The sequence below is a fragment of the Dromiciops gliroides genome, chromosome 4 (assembly GCF_019393635.1).
Source record: "Dromiciops gliroides isolate mDroGli1 chromosome 4, mDroGli1.pri, whole genome shotgun sequence".
NCBI lineage: Eukaryota > Metazoa > Chordata > Mammalia > Microbiotheria > Microbiotheriidae > Dromiciops > Dromiciops gliroides.
Window position 1 is genome coordinate 73,778,060 of NC_057864.1, and position 22,771 is coordinate 73,800,830.

General features: G+C 46.3%; 1 protein-coding gene across 1 annotated transcript in view; it reads left to right on the forward strand.

Annotated features, from left to right (window-relative positions):
- KIAA1614 (KIAA1614 ortholog) overlaps positions 1-15,672 on the forward strand; it is a 53,565-nt gene extending 37,893 nt beyond the window's left edge. Inside the window, exon 10 of the mRNA XM_044004437.1 lies at positions 14,407-15,672. Within this exon, the coding sequence (XP_043860372.1) occupies positions 14,407-14,600 (194 nt within the window). The 3' untranslated portion in view covers positions 14,601-15,672. The remainder of the gene's footprint in view (positions 1-14,406) is intronic.
- The last annotated feature ends 7,099 nt before the right edge of the window (positions 15,673-22,771 follow it).

The window sequence follows — 22,771 nt, forward strand, 5'->3', positions numbered from 1 at the left end:
GGTGGGGCCTGGCCAGCATTTCTTTCACCTCCAAAATTCCTGTGGCTTGCATCACATCCTTAGGTCAGCCAATCCAGGAATCGCTGGCACTGGGACCAACAAGACAAGGTCCTAGTACTGGCAGTCCTTGCAGAAATACTATATCCCGGGGCAGCTAGGTGGCACAGTGGATAAAGCACCAATCCTGGATTCAGGAGGACCTGAGTTCAAATCTGGCCTCAGCCACTTAACACTAGCTGTGTGACCCTGGGCAAGTCACTTAACCCCCATTGCCCCGCAAAAAAAAAAAAAAAAATACTATATCCCAACAGACATGTCTCCTACAGGTGTTACCACCAAATGGCTGGGGGAAGAGAGATGAAGTTTTCCCTCTGCTAGCGTCCAGGTCTGTTATGAGAGAGGACAAGAACATCTGACATGGAAGGGATGGGTACCAGGGGAGTGAAGAGAAGGGAATCAATCCATCAACAAGCAATTATGACAAGTCTATTACATGCCAGGCACTGTGGATAAAAAGACAGTCTCTGTCCTCAAGGAGCCGGTAGTTAATTGGGAAGAGATGAGTTGTAGACATAGAGCAAAATTTTTTAGTTTTAATTTTATTTTCAGTTCCAAATGTTCTTCTTCCACCCCCTTGCTCCTCCACTGAGAAAGCGATAAGTACAAAAACCATTAAAAATATATAGACATGCAATCCAAATTATTGCATTAGTCATACTGCAGAAAAGAAAAAAGCAAGATAAAGAGAAATAGAAGAAAATTGCTTCATTCTGCTCTGAATCCGTCATTTCTCTTATCTGGAGGTGGATGGCATGTTTATCATGAGTCCTTTGGTCCTTGCGTATTTGAGTTACTGTCTTTCAGTCAATTATAGCTACAGCATTGCTATTACTGCATAAATTGTTCTCCTGGTTCTGCTCAATTTGCTTTATATCAGTTCATATAAGTCTTCCTAGATTTTTCTGAAACAGTCCTCTTCATCATTTCTTTTCTTCTTTTTTGGGGGGGTGGGGGTGGGAAGGGGTGGAACAATAAGGGTTAAGTGACTTGCCCACGGTCACACAGCTAGTGAGTATCAAGTGTCTGAGGTCGGATTTGAACACAGGTCCTCCTGAATCCAGGGCTGGTGCTTTATCCACTGTGCCACCTAGCTGCCCCTTCATCATTTCTTATAGCACAATAGTATTCCTTCACATTCATATACCATAACCTGTTCAGCCATTTCTCAAATGATAGCCACTTCTTCAGTTTCCAATTCTTTACCACTACAAAAAGAACTGATACAAATATTCTTGTATATGTGGGTCCTTTTCCTCTTTCTTTGATCTCTTTGGGATATAGACCTAGTAGCATTATCTCTGAGTCAAAAGGTATACTCATTTTAATAGCTTTTGGGATATAGTTTCAAATTACAGCAATGGTTCTTTTTTTTTTTTTTTTAGGGCAATGAGGGTCAAGTGAATTGCCCAGGGTCACACAGCTAGTGTCACATACCTGAGGCTGGATTTGAACTCAGGTCCTCCTGAATCCAGGGCCAGTGCTTTTTTTATCTATTGTATCACCCAGCTGCCCCTAGCAATGGTTCCTAACATTTTTTGTAACATGAACCCCTTTGGCATCTGATGAAGCCTATGGCAGGTAGGTGGTTCAGTGGATAGAGCCCTGAGCCTGAAGTTAGGAAGGACTGAGTTCAAATTTGGCCTCAGATACTTACTAGCTGTGTAACCTTGGTAAGTTACGCAAACTCTAACTCAGTTTTCTCAACTGTAAAGTAAGCTATTAATAGTATCTATCTCACAGGCTTGTTGTAAGGATTAAATCAGATCATATTTGTAAAGTGCTTAAGCACAGTGCCTGACACTGAGTAAGTGCTTAATAAATCCTTGTTTCCTTCCCTTTCTCCCCCAGGGGCCCTCTTCTCAGAATATTGTTTTTAAATTCACACAATAAAGTGTACATGATTATAAAGTAAATCTATCATATTGAAATATTATAAAAAGATGAACAAAACAATCTCACAGACCTCAGGTAAAGAAGCCCTGATTTAAAAGTGTGTATGTGAGAGTGTGTGTGTGTGTGTGTGTGTGTGTGTGTGTGTGTGTGTTACAAGGTGGTTTGGAAGGGAGAAGGGCATTTACAGCTGGGGGGATTAGGAAAGGTTTTATGTACACAGTGCTATTGGGCTGACAAGAAGTAAACTCAAGATTCTGTGGTCATTCTCCTTTTCCTTCTCCTTCCTCCTTTCTCAAAGGGCACCAATGACATCACAAGGGGGACGTCTTGACTTGTCCATGACTCGAATTTAAGTGAGGCAGAGCTGCACAAAGTCTCGGCCTCACTCTCTCCTCCTAGGATGCAGAGGAATGAAAGACAGACAACACAAAGTGGAGGAGAATGGAAATAGAACACTGTGTCTGAGGCCCAATAAGACTAGTTTGAGTGGCTCGTTGCCCCAAACTCTGGAAATCATACCCCCAAAGTTATGTGTGATAAGGCTAGCAAGGTAGGTAGGGCCAAGTTGTGAAGGGTTTTAAATGCCAAGAGAAGAGTATATATTTCATATTAATGATAATAAGGAGCCACTGGCTTTTACTGAGCAGTGGAGGGACAAGACCAGACCTATAGTTTAGGAAAATCAGTTTGGTAGCCGGTTGGGAGGATGGTTGGAGAAGAGAGAGCCTTGAGGAAGGGAAGCCAATGAGAAGGCTATTTAGCAGTCTAGGAGACTGGTGATAGAGGTCTGAACTGGGGTGTCGTCCGTGTCTGCAGTGGAGAAATGACCATCTATCCCTTGTGGTGTGAGGGAATTCTTAACCAAGTCTTTTTTTTGAATTTCAAAACCTCCATCCAGGGGGCAGCAAGGTGGTGCAGTGGATGGAGCACCGGCCCTGGATTCAGAAGGACCTAAGTTCAAATCCAACCTCAGACACTTGACCCTCATTGCCCCATAATCAATCAATCGATCATTCAATATAAATAAATGAGTAAATGAGTGAGTGAGTGAGTGAGTGAGTAAATAAATAAATAAGCAAATAAATAAATAAGAGAAATGCAAAAGTATGATGACATCATCATCTTCCCCACCTTCAGCTGGATGATGAAGTTGACTAGGGAGCCCTGAGGTTCCTTCCAAATCTGAGATTTTAACCATTTTTGTGTTAAACATGAAGGTCCTGCATCCTTATCAAAGGTCATTTCCATTGAACAAAAAGTACCTAGCATGGTAATCTTTTTTTGTGATTTTTTTTTAAACAAATGACTTCTTTTGAATCCTGCCCCCAGCTTCCCTTCCCCAAAAAGGTCTGGAATATATTTGGTCTTTTTCTTTCCAGGTCTTATCGGCACTTACCACCCACACATTCCAAAACTCATCAGGCATTTCTCTTGTTTAGACAAAGCCTGCCCCAGGCCCCTCATTAAGCTTACTATAGCTTACCTCAGCAGAGTTCTAAAGGGATAAAGGAAACCTAGAGTGGGGGTTTAAACAACATGAATGAGAATGAAAGGGAAGGGTGTAGCAAAGTACCCACAAAGGAGAGGAACCAGGAAAGGGAGTAGGCTGGCTCTAAATCGGTGGGTCTTGAGTGCCCAGGCCTAGGATCAAAGATTTAGAACCTTAGAGGTCATCTAAGCCAACCTCATCACTTTACAGATGAGGAAAATGAGGCTCAGAAGTTAACTAGCTTGCTCAAATTCACAGAGCTAGTGAAATAGCTTTACTAGTATAGTCTGAGATGGGCAGAGTTCATAAGGAAAAGCAGGAGGTAGATGAAAAGGAAAGGCAGGATCCCCCCCATAAATCAGATCGTGAGAAGCTGCTATAAAAACTGGGAATTCCCATTGGACACACTGACTGTGGCCAAGGAGATGGCAGCAATGTCAAAACAATTTCAATCAAAAGTCAAGAGAAGGGGCAGCTAGGTGGCGAAGTGGATAAAGCACCGGCCCTGGATTCAGGAGTACCTGAGTTCAAATCCGACCTCAGACACTTGACACTTACTAGCTGTGTGACCGTGGGCAAGTCACTTAACCCCAATTGCCTAAAAAAAAAAAAAAGTCAAGAGAAGGGGGCAGCTAGGTGGCCCAGTGGATAAAGCCCTGGATTCAGGAGGACCCGAGTCCAAATGTGACCTTGGACAAGTCACTTAATCCTCATTGCCACTTAAAAACACACACACACACACACACACACACACACACACACACACACACACACACACACAGAGTCAAGAGAAGTTGGCCTGGAGTCCAAGAAGAAAATAACTATATTTTCCCAGAAATTAGAAAGGGAGCCCATGAGAAAGCAAAGAGAGGGTGGGCCCAAACTAAGTAAAAAGAAACTTTAGGTATCAAACTGGCAGTACTTTAACTATCACTCTCCTCTACCTACCAAATCTGGTTCATAATAAACCTGAACATTACCTATAATTGGTGGCATTTTTTCTCCCAGAATCACAGAAATTTTTAGAGTTGAAAGGCATCTATTTCCATGGCCAGCTAGTCCAACTCATACCTGGGGGAAAAAAAAAAAAGAATCTCTAGTTCAAGTTACTGAAAAGGTCAACTGACTTTTCCAAGGAGATATTTCATCTTGCCCTCTATTTTTTCATTCAATTGGATTTGCTTTACTAAGTCTTGGTTTCTCATAAAGTCACTAGCTTCCATTTGTTCAATCCTAATTCTTAGGCAATTATTTTCTTCAGTGAGTTTTTCTATCTCCTTTCCCATTTGACTTTTCAAGCTGTTGACTTTTTTCTCATGACTCTCCTGCATTGCTCTCCTTTCTCTTTCCATTCTTTCCTCCCTTCTCTAAATCTTCCTTCTATCTCTCCTACTTTCTCTGTAAAGTCCCTTTGGAGCGCTTCCAAGGCCTGAGACCAATTCCTATTTTTCTTGGAAGCTTTGGATGTTGGAGCTTTGACTTTGTTATTATCTTCTTCAGAGGGTGTATTCTGGTCTACCCCTCCCCCAAAGAATCTGTCTATTGTTCGATGTTTTCTATGCCAACTCATCTCAAGCTGGAAGTAGATGTCTGATTGAAAACTGATTTTCTACGGTGAGAAGCTTTGCGTGCCTGTGCCCCTCCCCCACTGGGCTGCCACCACTGGATTCGGCCCACTGGTTCAGAACCAGGGCTTCTCACCCCACCTCCAGCAGAGACTACAGCCACTTCACCCTGGCCAACCACCAAACCCCCTCACCGATCCGCTAGCCAAGCTTCAGAAGAGGCCACTGGCGCTGAAGACTTGGAGGTGTCTGTCCGTGGGTGGGTCCCTCCTCTTTCAGTCCAATCAACAGGTGATTTCAATTGCTGTTTCTGACTGGAAAATAGTCTCACTCTGTTCTTATGTGAGTTAGGCTGCTTTAGGTTTGTTGGTGTTTTTTTTTTTTTTAATGGTATTATTTGGGAGTGAGTGGAAGGATTTGTTGGGAGCTAGGGGGAGTCACAGCCTCTCCTCTGCCATCTTGGCTCCGCCCCCGTCAACTGACTTTTGCTTATCTCTAAGAGGTCTCCGACTCCCCTCTAAGGCATACTACCCCACTTGGGGAGAGTTCTCAGTTTGAGGAAATTAACTTTTTTCACCTGTTGTTGCTAGTTCCAAACAGAACCAGCTGAATCTCATTTCCATTTGACAGCTTTCCCAACACTTCTTAAAGCCATCCATCACATCTTCCCTAACTCTTCTTTTCTCTGGGGTAAACATATCAAGTTCATTCAACTGATTCTCATATGACATGAATTCGAAGGGCCTTCATTATGCTTGTTTGTCCTTTTCGGACACTCTTCAGCTTAATGAAAGGCCTCCCTGAAATGTGGGGCACAGGAAAGGACCCCATTGTCCATATGGAGTCTGACCAGGGCAGAGCACAGCAGGACCTCCTCATTCCTGGACACAATATTCTCTTAATTCAGCCTAAGATGGCATTAGCTATTTTTAGGTACTGTCGCACTATTGATTTATATTGAGACTGAAGGCCACTAAAATCCCCAAATCTTTTACTCTATTACTTCTGTCCCTTATTTGAGTCTAGATAATCAACAAAAAAATAAATTTGTAGCATTGTAGCATTTTTTACCGGGCTTTGGAGTCAGTATAATCTGGCTGCAACCAATGTAAACCCAGCCCTTTGGGTAACCTGAAATGTTGATTTCTTGGAGATCGTTGCATCCCCAAATTAATTCATTCAACAAGCATTTATTACGTGCCCAATATATGTCTGGTACTGCTCTAGGAACTGGAGATACAAAGACAAAAACTAGGAAACTATGGGATTGTGCTTAGGGAGATATTCTGGTCATGGTGGACAGTGGGAGAGATGGGAAATGGAATGTTGTATTCCAGGAACCACAGCAAGTTGGCCAATTTAGCTGGCTCCTAGAGCGTGTGAAGAGTAATGTGTAACCAGCCTAGAAAGGAAGGCTGGAGCCAGGTTATGAAGAGTATTTCATGCCAGAGGAGTTTGTGCTTAATCCTGGATGCAAAAGAAGAGCTACTGAAGCTTCTAAAATGAGGTAGTGATGGGGTCCGATTTAGGCTTCAGGAAGAGCAGGTTAGCAGCTGGATGAAGCAGGGAAGGACCAGTGAACAGACTATTACAATACTCAAAGGAGAGGAAATGATAACTTGATCGAGGGTGATGGTTGGGTCAGTGGAGAGAAGGGGAAGGATGAGAAAAATGTTATGGATATAAAAAAAATCAATCAACCCACTAGCATTTATTGACTGCTACTATGTGCTAAGAACTATAGATACACCTTTGGACACTTTGTTTCCGTCAAATGGAATTTAAACCTCAAAGGGTTTGCATTCCACTGGGGCAGGCAACATACATATACATAAAACTCTGATAGTTCAAGACCTCACCAAGACTTTTGGGACACGCTATAAAAACATAGACAAAATGCATGCCCCCCCCCCACTATCAAGATAATCTCAGGGAAAGGTGCTAAGCAGCTGGAGGGGAGGCAGGAGTCTGGAAAGGCCGAATGTTGCCGCAACATTTGACCTGAGCTTTGAAGGAAATGAGAGGGTCAGCTAGATGGCATAGTGGATAGAGCACTGGCCCTGGATTCAGGAGGACCTGAGTTCAAATCTGGCCTCAGACACTTAACACTTACTAGCTGTGTAACCCTGGGCAAGTCACTTAACCCCAACTCACCAAAAAAAAAAAAAAAAGAAGGAAATGAGAGCTTTTCAGAGGTAGAGGTAAAGAGAGAATGCATGGGGGACAGCCAGTGCAAAGGTTTAAAGACTAGAAATAGAATGTCATGTGTAAGGAAGAATATGATCAGTTTGGCTGAACTTCCAATAAAGGTGAATACTGTTTATTGTTGTTCCTCTTTGGTTCTCAAAGAGAACCAGTGATATCGGGAAAGGGATGTCGACTTGCAACTATGTAATAAGCCTGGAAAGGTTATCCATTATAAAGGATGTTAAATGCCAAACAGAGGAGTTTGTATTTGGAATTTATTGAGCAATGGAGTGGCATGGTTAGACCTGTGTTCATATAGAGCACTTTGGCAGTCGGATGGAAAAAGAAATGGAGAATGGACAGTCCTTCTCCATTTAGAAAGCTATTGTTGGGGCACCTAGGTGGCACAGTGGATAGAGCACTGGCCCTGGATTCAGGAGGACCTGAGTTCTAATCTGGCCTCAGATACTTGACACTTACTAGCTGTGTGACCCTGGGCAAGTCACTTAACCCCAATTGCCTTTAAAAAAAAAAAAAAGAAAGAAAGCTATTGTAATAGTCCAGGCCAGAGGTGGTGAAGGGAATAGTGACTGTGAGCTGGGGGATGGAGGCACTTAGAGAAGTAGATTGATTAAGACTTTGTCATTGGTTTGGATTGTGAGGTGAGGAACAGTGAGACAGTAAGGATAGTACTGAAGTTTGGGAACCCTAGTAACATGAAGGATGATGGTACCCTCAGTAGACATCAGGCAATTCAGAAGAGGACTAGGTTTGGAGGAAAAGATAGTAAATTCTCTCTTGAACATGTTGCTCTTGAAATGCCTATCAGGCAATCCAGTTCGAAATGTCCATTAGGTAGGTGTTGATATGAGCAAAATTCATCAACTTAAGAGTATAATGGAGAAAGCAGATCATGAGTAATCTAGTGTTGGGTTTTGGAAAAGGAAGGAAAAAAGATGAGCAGCAAGCAACAGGACAAAAAGTCAAGGGATTTGAGGGTGGATTCCTAGAGAGCTGAATTGATTGCCTGTATAGTCAAGATTTTGAAGGGAAGAGAGGGAGGCCAGAGCAGAAGAGAAAGACTGAGAAAACAAGGAGAGCTGGAATGATTTCAATAACAATTTGGGGATGGGGATGGGGATGGGGTAGAAGGTTATGGTCGAATAAAGGAATTTCATAGTTCTGGATTGTGGAGGTGGAACACTTGTGATGATGAGATCAAAGGATGCCCATCTTTGTGTGGAGCTGAATTAGAGTCAAAGTGATGGTCCTAGAAGTTGGGGTTCATTAATCTGGGAAACCAGAGTTTTGGAGGAAACAGCAACACAGTTAATGAAGTCTCCAAGTGTAAGGGCAGGGGTTGGAGTGAAAAGGAAAGAAAGAAGTCTTTGAAGTCCTTGAAAAAGGAAGGAAAAGGACTAAGATCTTAATAGGGCAATATATCACTGACCGAAGGTACTGAGGTATTGGAGTTCATGTGTATCGGATCTAGTGTAAGCTATGATAGGAAAAAAAAAAAAAAGAAGTTTGTTTTAGAAGTGCTGATAGATTTGTACCATTTTTCATCTGTTTGTTGGCCTCCCTCTAGAAAGGTCTCACACCACACTTTTTCCAGACTTGTTTTCCCCTCTGCCATTCCTCACTGTTTTGGGAGGGAATACTGCTAATAATCTCCCACCATTCTCTTTTGTAACAAGTAGAAAATGAATTTATATTGTAAGCTAGCATTTCTCTTGTCTGCTGCATCTCTCTATTTGCCAAGGAGGTGATGAGTTTCTCTTGTACTGTGGCCTCCATTTTGTGGAAATCACTTAGGGCAGCTAGGTGGTACGGTGGATGAAGCACTGGCCCTGGATTCAGGAGTACCTGAGTTCAAATCTGGCCTCAGTCACTTGACACTTACTAGCTATGTGACTTTGGGCAAGTCACGTAACCCTCACTGCGCTGCCTTGAAAAAAGAAATCACTTTACATCAGTTAAACTGATTTTACAAACCAGAAATGTTAATGACTGGAGTCAATGGTTATTGTCTTTAACTTTGTCCTGTTCCCATTTTTCAGAGTCACTGTGTCAGAATGGAGCTGATATAATTGCACACAGGATCCTCTTTTCATCTTTGTCCTAAATTGGTGTTGATTTTGACTTAACTGCCCAAGACAGCTCAGTCAGGAATTACACCCAGACCACTAACAAGTTGTTTCCTATGTATGGCCATCTTATATTTATTTTTTGTGTGTGTGATGATGTTCTGTACTTACCATTTGTTAGGGGCAGGCCTGACTCCATCACTCTGTTAGTTTGGGTTTGATGTTGGGACAAATGGAGATTCTTAGAAGCAGTGAAATAGTTCACAAAAAGAGACTTAGCCCCAGTATAGAGGGATTATCAACAAAGATACTGTGGCTCTTAACTTCTATAGACATGACCCTACATTTCTGAATGGAAATGAATATGGTCCTGAGGACAGGGTGTTGGTTTTCAGACCCAAATTGGAGTGGCCACAGCCTCAGGGCCTGATCCCACATGAGTGAGACCTTTAATGCCTCTAGGTGACCAGGAAGTAGCATCAACACCACTGGAAAATACCAGAAAGCTTTGTCAAGGGATGCCCAGCTTAAGCTTTCGCCCAACCCCTGAGACCAATCAAGACCTGACTTTGTCCCCTTTTCCTAACTCATAATGGGGTAGGGAGAGCCGTGGTAGATATTGGTCCCATCACACAACATATCTCCTGCATTCTGACAAGCAGCTAGGTGGTCCAGTGGGTAAAGCATTGATCTTGAAGTCAGGAAGACCTGAATTCAAATCCAGACTCAGATGCTTCCTAGCTGTGTGATCCTGGGCAAGTCACCTAATCTCTATATGACTCAATTTCCTCAGCTGGAAAAGGGGTATAATAATAGCACCTACCCCATATGGTTGTTGTTAGAATCAAATGAGACATTTGTAAAGCCCTTAAACCAGTGCTTGGCACATAAGAGGTATTTAAGAAATATTCCTTCCCTCCTTCCTTTTGACTCTCTCAGTGAGGAAAAATAGATTTTATTATTTTTTTTTGCGGGGCAATGAGGGTTAAGTGCCCAGGGTCACACAGTTAATAAGTGTCAAGTGTCTGAGGCTGGATTTGAACTCAGGTCCTCCTGAATCCAGGGCTGGTGCTTTATCCACTGTGCCACCTAGCTGCCCCTGAAAAAATATATTTTCATAACTGTTTCCTATGGAAAACAGAGTGAGAAATTCACACGACAGATCAGAAAGCAGTTAGGAAAACACGGTAAGAGTTTATTGTCCCATTAGCAAGGGGGCATGTACTCCTTCCAGAGAAGAACCTCCAAACTCTTTTATGAGTGAAACCGTCTCTATTCACTGGTTACAGACCTTAGTCACCCAAGTTTTAGGTCTTTATTGGTAAATCAATCAGATCCAGATTGATTAACTTTCAGTTTTCCTGGCAGTTTTCCTTAGTCAGTTCCATTAGTATGACACAAATCAGTTTGACAGTTCAAATTTGAAAACAAACAATATGACAAGAGTATATGATTCAAAACCGGTTGTAAGGATACTTAGATGTTTTTAGAAGTATTGAGGAGGAAAACAGGATGGATCCAACAAAGGAAGGTGTTTCTTAGAGAGTCATACAATCTACCAGTCATCCTGGGGAAGTCACAGTAGATGGGAGCTTATCTGCTAGTTCTAAACTCCCAGACATATAGAGAGGCAAATAGTATGCAACACCCCAAATAACTCTGTGGTGCTTGCCCCTCACTTGTATATTGTCTGGGTTCCTTTGGAGGGCATTCTGATCTTGTTAATCCAAGGTTTCATAAGATTCTTTTGGATAATAAGGCAGCTCCATCAAATCCAGGTGGTTTATATATTCATTAACAATCTCATTTGTATCTAGATTATTAAATTTTGCATTACAAAGAACATATTTATGATTTATTTGGCTTCCAGGTAGTCTGTCAGATTTTTGCTCTATACCTTCTTCCAAATTTTAATCTTGAATCACATATTTTTGTGTTCTCTCCTCTGTGTCTTCTTTATATTGAAGTCACCAAGAATCAATATATATGTTGCTGTTAATAACAATAATAAAAATAACTTACATTTATATGGCAACTTAAGGTTTCCAAAGTACTACCTCTTACCCATCCAGTCTGTCTAGTCATCTTTTTTTGAACCCTCATGTAAGACTTTACATTTATCCCTATTATAGCTCATTGTTTTCCATTTGGCACATTCTCTAGCCTGTTGAGATCTTTTGGTATGTTGTATCATTCAACATGTTAACTTCCCTCCTAGCTACAAATTTGTAAATTTGATAAGCAATCCATCTATGCCTTTATCCAAGTGACTAATGAAAACTGTTAAACTATGCAAGGGCCAAACATAGAATACCTAGGGGCAATCTGCTCTAGAGCTCTCCTTTTAATGAGCATCAAACCATTAAAGAGCACTCTTTGGTTCCAGCCAATCAACCAGGTTTAATTCCAGCTAAATGTCCTGTGATATAGCCCATATCCCTCCCAAAACAATAACTGTATCAGGCTTTGTCAAACGCTTTGCTAAATTCTAGGTTAAACTATCAGAATTCTTCTGATTCACCGGTCTAGTGACCTTTTTTTTTTTTTTAAAGGAAATTATGTTAGTTTGCCAAAAGCTTTTCACTAGCCATGCCTTTAATAACACCCTCCAGAATTTTGCCAGAAATTAAATTCAGGTTGCTAGTCTAGAGTTAGCAGACTACACTCTCTTCCTCTTTTGGGGGGAGGGGTGGATAAAGTGAGATACACTTGGCCCTTTCTAGTCCGATGTTACTTCTTCCCTTCTCCACAGTCTTTCAAAGATCACCAACAGTGTCTCAGCAAATCACACCTGCCAGTTCTTTCTGTACCCTGGGGGCATACATAGTTTATCGGGGCCATCAGTCATCAAGGGCAGCTGGGCACCCTCTTGCCAGTTCCCTATTTATCTTGGGTATCCATTCCCCATTAGTCATTTTTATTCTCCCACTTCCAGTTCAAAGATCGTTCCTCCTTGGTAGAAAAAGCAGAGGAAAAATGACATTTGAAGAGCCCTGCCATCTCTTCATCATTCTAACTCTGAGCACCAGCACTAGCTCTTCTTTTCCACAATATAGCTATAGGGTTTTTGTTGTCCTAAGCTTCTCTTATGAGATACGGCTATGAGTCTGAGCCTTAGCAATCCTGATCCCATTCTTAGAGGCCTGTACCACACCTTCCCATTCTCTCTTCCCTACCCTTCCTTCCTATATCTGTCTCTGTAAATCTAAATTTCCCATGATGCCCATATTGTTCTTTTTTCCTCCTCATCAACAGTGTTTCTTTTCCTGATTTCTCAAGAATTTTATTCTGGAAAACTTCCCATCCCTCCTGGGCTAATAGTTTTTTAGTTGATGGGATTCTATTTAGACTTCCTTTGAACCCTTTGAAATCCACTCTCCCAAATCTGATTTTCCTCTTCCATATCTCGAATTCTGAGATGAAGAGGACACCTCCCTCCCTGCCCTACCCACCATAGTTCTCATCATTTCCAGCCTAGTCACCAGTTCCTCTGGACTGATAACAGCCAAGTGCAGAAGATCAGTTCCTCTTGGTTTTCCTAGAACTAGCCAAGAACTTTTGAGCTTCCCTCCATGGGCAGAAAATGAGTTTCAGCAGGTGTTTGGATAATTGAAGTTCCCTATTGCTGCTCTCTCAAGTGTCTAGACCAGGGCCCTTATCTGTTTTCCAAACTCCTCATCTATTTCCTTTCTTTCCCAGTTGGCTGCAGCATAAACTCCAATGCTGATATTTCTGTTTCTACTGCTGTTGCTGCTCTTCACTGAAAAAGCCTTTTCTGGTTCCTTTTGAATAAGGTATTCCCTTCTAGAATCATATGGGGACTGCTAGGTAGGTGGCAGATTAGACAGAGGTTGCCCCTTGCAGTTAGGTCCTGAGTTTGAAACCTGCCTCAGATACTTCCTAAGGGTGTGATCTTGGGCAAGTCACTTAACCCATCTCAGCCTCAGTTCCCTCATCTGTAAAATGGGGATATTAGCCCCTACTTTGAAGGGTTGTTGTGAGGATCAAATGAGATAATATTTGTAAAGCCCTTTTGCAAACCTTAAAATGCTATTGCAAACCTATAAATGCTAGCTATTATTAACATTAATTTCATTTTGGGGAAGTGTAGGTTCAGGGTCAGGACAAGGATATGCTCCCTCTGGTTAGGACTTCAGGATAATTATAGGGGGTGTTGGCTGGGGGTGGGGAGATGACAGAGGGCCCTTAAAATGTATGTGAGGGTAGTGAGATTGGAAGCTTTCTTTGTACTGAGCCTTTAGTGAACATGCTTGGTCCCAAAGTGGGCAGCCCTTAGAAGTACCTAGAAAGTTTCCGAACATTGGGTTTTTGTTTTGTTTTGTTTGCATTGTTTGATAACCCCAGCACTTAGCTTAGTGCCCAGCATGGAGCAGATGCTTTATAAATGCTTGTTGACTTCATTTTGCTAACTCTAGGCAAGGTCGTGAAGCAGGCAGAACACTGAATTTAGCATTAGTGGACCTGACTAAATTCTGACTCACTATTTTCATTCCTTGTGTAACTTTGGAAAAATTCATTCACCTCTCTGGGCCTCGGTTTCCTTATCTGTAAAATGAGGGAATTAGACTAGATGACCTGTAAGGGCACTTCTATTTTGAGATACTACTTCCCTCATCTATGCTCTGTTCCTGTCTCAATCCACTATCTCAGTGTGCACCCCCATTATTACCTCCCAACTACTCTTTACTCCTACATTCTATGCTATAAGGATTTGGGGTGGAAGTTGCTGAGACCTTAGTAACCCTCTAAAATCATACTTGTATGGATGATCACCTGTTCCACCTATAAAAGTCCAGTTCTCTTACTAGCTGTGTGACCCTGGGCAAGTCACTTAACCCCAATTGCCTCACTTAAAAAAAAAAAGTCCAGTTCTGTATAGTGAGTGGAGAGAAGACAGTGAAGAAGGACTCAAGAAGATATGAACCTCTCTGATGCAAGGACGGAAGGAAGGAATGGAGGGAGGGAGGGAGGAAAGAAGGGAGGGAGGGAAAGAAAGATAGAAACAAAGAAAGAAAGAAAGGCACTTTGCCTTCAGTGGGTGCTCTATAAATGTGTGTTAATTTTCTTTCCAGGAGTATGATAAGTTCCCTCTTTTTCTTCCCAGGGTTCTACATTCAGGAAATTGCAGATGCCAACACAGCCAAGTTGTACTCGGGGCTGCTGGGAGTAGGGGATGAGATCCTGGAGGTGAATGGGGCCAAGGTCACAGGATTGGGCCTGGCCCGTGTCAATGAGCTTCTGTCTCATTCAGAAAGCCTGTCCATTCGTGTGCTGAAGCAGAGAGGCCCCCAGCGGTGACCCAGAGCTGCTGCTGACCTACAGGTCTCCCCCTCAGTTGTCCTGAAGCTCCCTGGGGCTCACTGAGAAAGAAGGTGGGGGGAAGCCCCTCTCTCGGCCAGGCTCCATAAAACATGGAAACTAACTCCAGACTGTTGGAGGTGTTCTGGGCCAGATGCTGCCATCCAGGGAGTGGGGGGTAGGGGGTGCTTCTTTTGTAAAGAATTAACTTATGGAAATCTGAGGAAAGTCCCCAAGAGTCTCCTTCCCCTGGCTGAGGTTCTCAGGGGATGCCTGTAGCTGTGGGCTTTGTCCTAGCTGGAAGGAGTGAGTGGTAAGCTTTGGACCCCTTCAATGGGTGATCAGGGAAGTCGGCATCAGGAAGTGATTAGCCTGATGGAGGCTGGCTTCCTCCACTCTGAGCCTCAGCCTCCTGGGAGGGTTGGGTCTGATGACCAATAAGATCCCCTTTGTTCTAAATCTTTGAGGTCCTGAGCCTTGAGTGGACAGTGGCCAAAGAGGCACTGCAATACTAAAGAAGCCCCTTTGCCTTTTCTTTACCTGCCGTGCCCCCCAGTGAGAATATTTTTCATCATTTGGGGAGTCTTTGTCCAGAAATAAAGGTTCCCTTTGACCAAAAGTCTCTAGAGCTACTAGGAACAGCTGGATAATTGAGGAACCACAACTCTGGGCCCTGCCTGCCTGTCAGCCCTTTTTCTAAGAGGGGAGGGAGGAAAACTAATGGGAAAAATTGGCAACCCCCGGCCTGCTTCTGCATGTTCTCCTCCTGCCCCCCTGGTTAATGACAGAATTGGATGCTGGCACCAGCCCAGACAACCTGCTTTGTCCCCAGTGGCCCAAGACTGGCTGCCGGGTGTCCAAGACATTCAGGCTCTGTTGCCCAGACCTCTTTCTGTGAGCCCGAGATAGTTGGTCAAGCTAGAGGTGGAAATGTGCCAAGCCCCTATCTGTGCTCTGGGGCCTGAAGGTATTGGAGGACCTGGTGCTACTCATCTCCTCCAGGCTCGGCTGCGCTATAGGACCAGGAAGCCATGTGGTTTCTTAAGTTATTAAAACTCAGAGATAAACCTGACTGCTTTCTGTATTGAGTTCCATAGGGAGGGGAGGAACCCTGTCCTCCTAAAATAGCATGCTGCTGTGAGAATAACACTACCTGTAGGGTAAGACCACTAACCACACGACTATGGGCAAATCACTTACTCTCCGAGCCTGTTTCCTTATCTGTGAAACAGGGAAGATAATAATAGCAAATAGTTATGTTACACTTACCAATGCATCAGGCGCTTTACAATTATCTAATTTGATCCACACAATAACCCTGTAAGGTAGATGCTATGATCATCCCCATTACAGATAGGGAAACTGAGGCAAACAGGGGTTAAGTGATTTGCCCAGAGTCACACAGTAAGCATCTGAGCTCAGATTTAAACTCAGGTGTTCTTGTCTCCAGGTCTGGTGTTTGATCCATTGGGCCATCTAGCTGGGTAATGTCAGAAACTTCAAATGGGACTAGATATGCTCCCTTCCCACTATGAATTTCCAAGACGGTACAATACTTGCATTGTCTATTTCATCGGGTGAGGAAGAGGTTTTAGAAGCTATAAAGTATTATTTATAAATGCAAGCTTCAGAGAGATTTTCTGGTGTCCAGGGATGCTGCAGTTCCTGAGGACCAGGGCTTTGGAAGGATGGGAGAAGAATGGATGGGCATATTGCCAACTGCCATTTTAGGAGGTGGGCAAGAAATTCTGGTGCAATGGAGGTCTATGAAGAAGTGAGATCATCAGGGTGAAGATCATAGCCATCTACCAAGGGCAAAGGTGCCTTCACCTTTAGGTCTGAGCCTTTCACTGGGCTGGGGCCCAGGGTGTCATAGGCACTAACCTGCTGTGGCATAGTTTGGTTGGATTCTTTTTGCAAACAGAACATCCTTGGCAGGGCAATGGGCAGTGCAATCTGGCCTGGGGTGGCCATGCCCCAGGAAGATGGGAATAAAGAATATTGCCTTTTCGGGGCAGCTAGGTGGTGTAGTGGATAGAGCACTGGCCCTGGAGTCAGGAGTACCTGGGTTCAAATCCGGCCTCAGACACTTAACTTACTAGCTGTGTGACCCTGGGCAAGTCACTTAACCCCAATTGCCTCACTTAAAAAAAAAAAAAGAATATTGCCTTTTGCTCTACAGAGCGTTGCCTCTTGGTAGTCCCCTTGCCCTCTGGGTAACCCTGAGAGAGCCCCCATGGTGTAACTCTGGGAACACTGGGCTTAGACATGGGGTAACAGCTCTAGTTCCAGATGCAGGCAGTGTCACCTTGGGTATGTTACTTCTCTGGACTGCAAAACGGAAGGGTTGGATCCCCTGGCTTTTAAGGTCCTTTCCAAGTCTACCCTTGTGTTTCCGTGGTCTGGGAATGCCAGTGCAGATGGGGTATGTGGGAGGGACGCGTAAGTGGTATTGGGTTAGCACAGAAGAACCCGAGATCCCCACTCCGATCAGATCAGGAGTCTCAGCCAACTCCTTTGTTTCTCCTCCCTTCTCAGTCTCTTCCAATTTTTTGTTCTTAAAGTCCTGAATCGCTGGGTAGGGAAATTCCCTGCTGGGAACAACCGCTGGGGGCTAACAGGTGCTCCCTATTTGCTCCACACTGCCAAGGCTGCAGGCTAGTAGGGGGTCTGAGAAGTCCCTACGCACACACATCCTGCTGTAATAAAAGGACTATAGGAAAATGTCCGAGAGCTTTAAGGGACATCTGGTCCAATTCCTTTAGTTTACAAAAGCAGGGATAGAGACCCAGAGGTCATGTGACTCACAAGGTCACACTGTCTTTGGGTTCCAAATCCAGGGCTCTCTATGCAGAACCTAAATGGAAAGCTCTTGTGCTGATTGTGCCGGGAGAGAGAAAGGTAATCTACCCGGCCACAGGACCTTCAGAATCTCCAGGGCTTTTAGGAAATCAAGTCCAGTGGTGTCAGACGCCAGTAGGAAAGGGCCACTAAACTGCCCATTCCTGTGGGTAGCATATTGACTTAGAAAACAACGGATTAACATTATCTATATTCTATTGTATTTTTTAAATCTATCTTGTTGATATTTTGTTTCCAATTACATTTTTTTTAGGCATTTGGGGTTAAGAGACTTGCCCAGGGTCACACAGCTAGTAAGTGTCAATTATCTGAGGCCAGATTTGAACTCAGGTACTCCTGAATCTAGGGCCGGTGCTCTACCCACTGCGCCACCTAGCTGCCCCTCCAATTACATTTTAATTTGGTTTCGGTTGTTGCACCTCTGACCCAAAGGCTGTCTTCTTTGTGCAACTCGGCCTTACTTTAATCCAATTCACTCAGGAGTCAAGACATCACCCCCTGACTTCATTGGTCCTTTCCGAAGCAAAAAGGACGATTGCAACTTATGCATGTGGCTGTTAGACTGAGGGTTTCATTGTTTTCTTCTCACAGTCTTTGAATTGAACTGGTATCACTCAATTGAAGGGAAGGCGACTAGGGACCACCAGGATTAATTCAAGTCTTATCTTCTGCTTCAGACCACGTCTACACATCTTACCTAAAACTATCCCAGACAGGTAATTTTCTCACCCCAAAGGCAACCTACACTCCCCACACGGAAAGTCTTTCTTGACCAGAAACCTAACTTAAATACCGAGGGCTACAGTTTAACTCCATCCCCGACCTGACTTGAGGTCTCTTGCTTTTTCGCGGAGTCCGGGAGAAAAGAGGAGGCCCCTTTTCCTCAACACAGACCTTGTTTAGAAAAATGTCAAGGTCCTGAGGGAGGGGGGAAGAAGGCAATTAAAACAGCCACACAGCAAATTGATGATTGTCTCACTTCCCCCACTGCTGTCAAACTGGTCCTTAGGGGCTATTTTATCTCCTGTGCTTCTCTTTCCCCACACCCTTCCCCCTTTTGCTGGGGGTAAGGGGAGGGGACCAAGGGGAGTGGGGGCTGGCCTGCCTGGCCGAGCCTTCACGATTTGCTCAGCCAAGTGAACAGAAGGAAGGTGAGGGTCAGAGGTTGCTGCTGGAAGCCACGAGTGGCAGATGGATAGCCTTGGGCCCCAGGTGCTAGTTTGGAGCCGGGTTCAGCAATCCCCTCAAGGAAGGGCAGATCACCTCCCCGTCCCCCCTCCTTCCCCCCAGTCCCCGATGCCGTGCTGCTCACCCCTCGGGTCCAGTTTGGAGTGATGGACGGAGGCAGATTCCCTCCGCTCCCAAGGGGTTGGGGTGGGGGGGAACCCGCAGGATCAGAGCATGAGGAGGGGGGGGGCTCTGAAAGCCTCCTCCCCCCACTCCAGACTGCGCACAGCCCCCTGGGAAAGGAAGCTCTGCAGATCCCCCCCCCCCCCCCACCACCACACAGGAGGGTTAGGGGCCCGGGTCTGAGTCAGGGGTGGGGATGGGGGGGGGGGCGCTGATTTTCTTGGATGCAGATTAGCCGCCTGGAGGCGAAGGCTTTTCTGTTCGGCTTCCCTGCAACCAGCCAAGCTCTATAAAAGGAAAACGCGAAGCCATCACAGCTGGGGCCGCTCCAGGCCTTTCTGCAAAAGCCTGGCCTGGCCCGCATCCAAGCTGCAAGCCTCAGCGGGCAGCCGGGGGAAGGGGGCCCGGCCTCCCAGCCCCCTCACACACACCCCCCCGCCCCAGCCTGCCGGGAGGCGGCGGCAGGAGCTCTTCCTCTGTGCGCTCCCCCCTCAACCCCCGCCCCCCCGCCCGGGGTCTTGGAGCCAGCTGGGGCCATGGGTCCCTGCGCTCCCCCTCCACAGGGCCGACCCCGAGGGATCGCTGGGCGCCAGGCTCCCGCCCTCCCGCAGACTAGACCCGGAGTCTGGAGGAGCCGGGTCAGGACCGGGGCTGCAGCCCGGCTGGGGGCGCTGTAAAAGGACAGACCGCCCAGCCAAGTTCCTGGGGGGAGGGGAACGACTGGGAGAGGTCAAGGTCCTCCCACACCCCAAGCTGCCGCCTCCCAGCCCCCCACCCCCAAGCAAATGGCCCCTTTGTTCGCGCTAGATTCTAGACCCAGGTGACCCCGGCCCAGCAGCCCCAGCTCTGCCTCCCCCGGGGCTCGGAGGTCGCCTCGGCATCTAGCCTTTGCCTGGGGGAGGAGTCGGGCAGCCGAGGACGTGGGGGTGGGGGCTGGGGGGAGGGGACGAGAAGGGTCCGGGCCAGCGGGCCCGGTCCGAGATGGGGCGAGGAGTAGCAGCCGGCGGGGGCAGGCCGCAGTGGCCCCAGACTGAATAGAGGCTCCAGAGGGCAGCCCCCCTCGCCAGGGTAGGGGCTGGGGACCCGCCCCCCACTCCGTGGGTTCAGCGGCAGCACCTTCGTTTTGTCCTCGGTACTCCCCTCCCCTCCCCTCCCCTCCCCTCCAGCAGGGCGCAGGAGGCTTAGGTTTGCAGACAAACGCCCCGGAAAGGTAGCCCGCCTCCCCCGACTACTGTCGGCACGGCGGGGAGGGCCTGGGTCTCCCCGGGCTGCCGCAGTCGGGAGGCGGAGGGACCCGCTCCCCGCCACCGCAAACAAACAGCGCAGTCACTCAATCACTGCAGTCCCCAGACAGCCCCGGGATCGCAGCCAAGAAACCCGAGACACCTGCCCAGCTCAGTGTGTGTGCTTGCGTACGTACGTGCGTGCGTGCGTGCGTGCGTGTGTGCGTGTGTGTGTGTGTGTGTGTACGCGCGTGTAAGCTCTGGGTGTGTCTGAGGGGTCTGGGTGTATCTGTGTGTGGGGAGGGACGGAGGGAGTGAGTGTGTGAGTGTGTGTGTGTGTGTGAGAGAGAGAGAGAGAGAGAGAGAGAGAGAGAGAGAGAGAGAGAGAGAGAGAGAGAGAGAGAGAGAGAGAGAGAGAGAGAGAGAGAGACGGCGCGCTCTGGGTGCGATCTCTCGGTGTGTGGGTGTGTGCGTCCCTATCCCTTCTTCCTCGCCCCCTCCCTTTTCTCCCCTCAGTCTTTTGCCTTTTGTTCTCCAGCCTCCCCCGGGAGTTTGTATTCCGAAGCTAATGATTCCAGGGTGTCTGGACAGATTGCCCGGGGCTCTCCAGGGAGGGCTGGGGAGACTGGGGGGAGGGGCGCTTTTCCGGGAGGGTCTGGCACTGTAACCATCACCTCCCCGGCCCTGCTCTGGTCCAGGCCCTGCTGCCGCCCTCCCGAGACTACAGGGAGATGGGGGAGGGGGGCAGGCCCTGCCGCTGTCTGATTAGTAACCAGGAAAAGGGAGGAGGGGACCGACTTCACAGGGAGATTGTCAGGCAAATTGGGCTACCTGGTGATTTCTGAAAAAAGGCAAGAAAGACTGACTCTATATTAGGGCACGATCGGGGCCTGTCATCCCCCTCCCCACCCCACCCCCCCAGCTCTCGCCCGTAGAGGGAGGTTCGGGAGGGGGTTAACGAATCCCCACTCCTACAGCAGGAGGCCGGGCTCGGGGCCGCGCAGTTCGAGCTTACAGCAATCGTTAGCCATTGTCTCCTTTCCCAGCCCCCTCCAAGCCTTCCTCACTTCAGAACCAGCAAAGCTTGGTCTTGGGAGACTTTGACAGAGGACCGAGGTCACTTCTCCGAGGCATCCGGTAGCTTAGGTTTCTGTCAGTCTGGCAGGTGCTCAGCAAACATTTGAGCGCCTGTCCATGCAAAGCACCTTGCTAGGCCTAGGGGAGATGTGCATTCACAGCCTTTGAAGTCCCATTGGGTGATAAAACACAAATAATTTTAAAGGGAGGGGGCCAGTGGATCTAGGTCTTCCTGCGTGAAGCTTCTACTATGGGTGCATATCAGCAACTTCTCTGTAATTTATAGTCTTAGAGAGGGAGAAAGTAAAACTCTGAGGGCACTCGACTTGACCGGGGTCCTAAGAGTAGGTTTTCTGGACTCTACACCCAGTCTTCCATCCACTACCACAGGCTTCTTCTCAATTGTATGTATAACGCATTTGATGTAAACCAAAGTACTTTCGGAGATCTGTGGAGCAAAATTATTACCGACAAAGCAATCACCAAAACTTTTAAAAGATGCGAAGGATTTAAAGGACATGGGAAAGGGGAAAAGATATTCTACACACCTAGGTGATGCAGGGAATACAGCTCAGGGTTGGGAATTAGGAAGACCCGAGTTTGAATCCTCAGTTTTCTCATCTGAAAACAGTGATGCCTCCCTCCCAGGGAAGTTATGAAGGTCCAATAAGATAATAGTAAACCGAGCTGCTAGGTGGTGCAGTGGATAAAGCACCGGCCCTGGATTCAGGAGGACCTGAGTTCAAATCCGGCATCAGACACTTGACACTTACTTAGGTGTGTGACCCTGGGCAAGTCACTCACTTAACCCTCATTGCCCTGCAAAATAAAAAAATTTTTAATTAAAAAAAATTAAAATCAATAAATGAGGTTGGACTAGACACCTTATAGAATGAGAAAAGCATAAAGTCCTTTGCAGATGCACAACACTGTGCAAAGTGCTGGGATTAATTACATATGGAAAAGCAACGGTCTACCCCCTCAGGGAGCTTTCATTCTAATGAGGAAGAGGAACTTCATTTTACAGAGGGAACAGAGCAGGGATGTGACATTAATGTGGCAACTGTATGGATCACAGATTGGGGGGGGGCAGCTAGGTGGCACAGTGGATAAAGCACTGGCCCTGAATTCAGAAGGACCTGAGTTCATATTGTCATGGGGCGCAGAGCACCCCAGAATTTCTCTGGGGCACACCGAGGAATCTTCTCCTTGAGAAACTAAACCAGAGGACAGATAATGCCTAGAGAGATAAAATGAACCAAATCGGACTGAGCTAGCTTGGGATTCCTACCCTTCATTCTGGTCTCCCTTACCCTGGGGAGATAAGTTTGGGTGTGGCTGGGGCCTTTGTGTTCTGAAGAGGGATCTGTAGCCACCCCTCACCCAATTCCCCCAGCTACCACCAGTGGGGGATGGTCCTCCCTCACTAAAGGAACTTTCCACAGGAAGATGGTCCACCCCCATCAGGCCTCTATAAAAGTACTTCCCAGTCTCCTGTTCGAGGAGATTTGGTACCTCTGCGCCATATGCTTTATGCCAAATCTCCCCATGAAAACTCCAAGGATTTCTATCATGGTTTCCCTCCCTCCACCCTTCCCTTCCCTTGCTCCTAAATAAACTATCACCTTATTCTAACTACATTTTGTGTGCAAGAGGGTG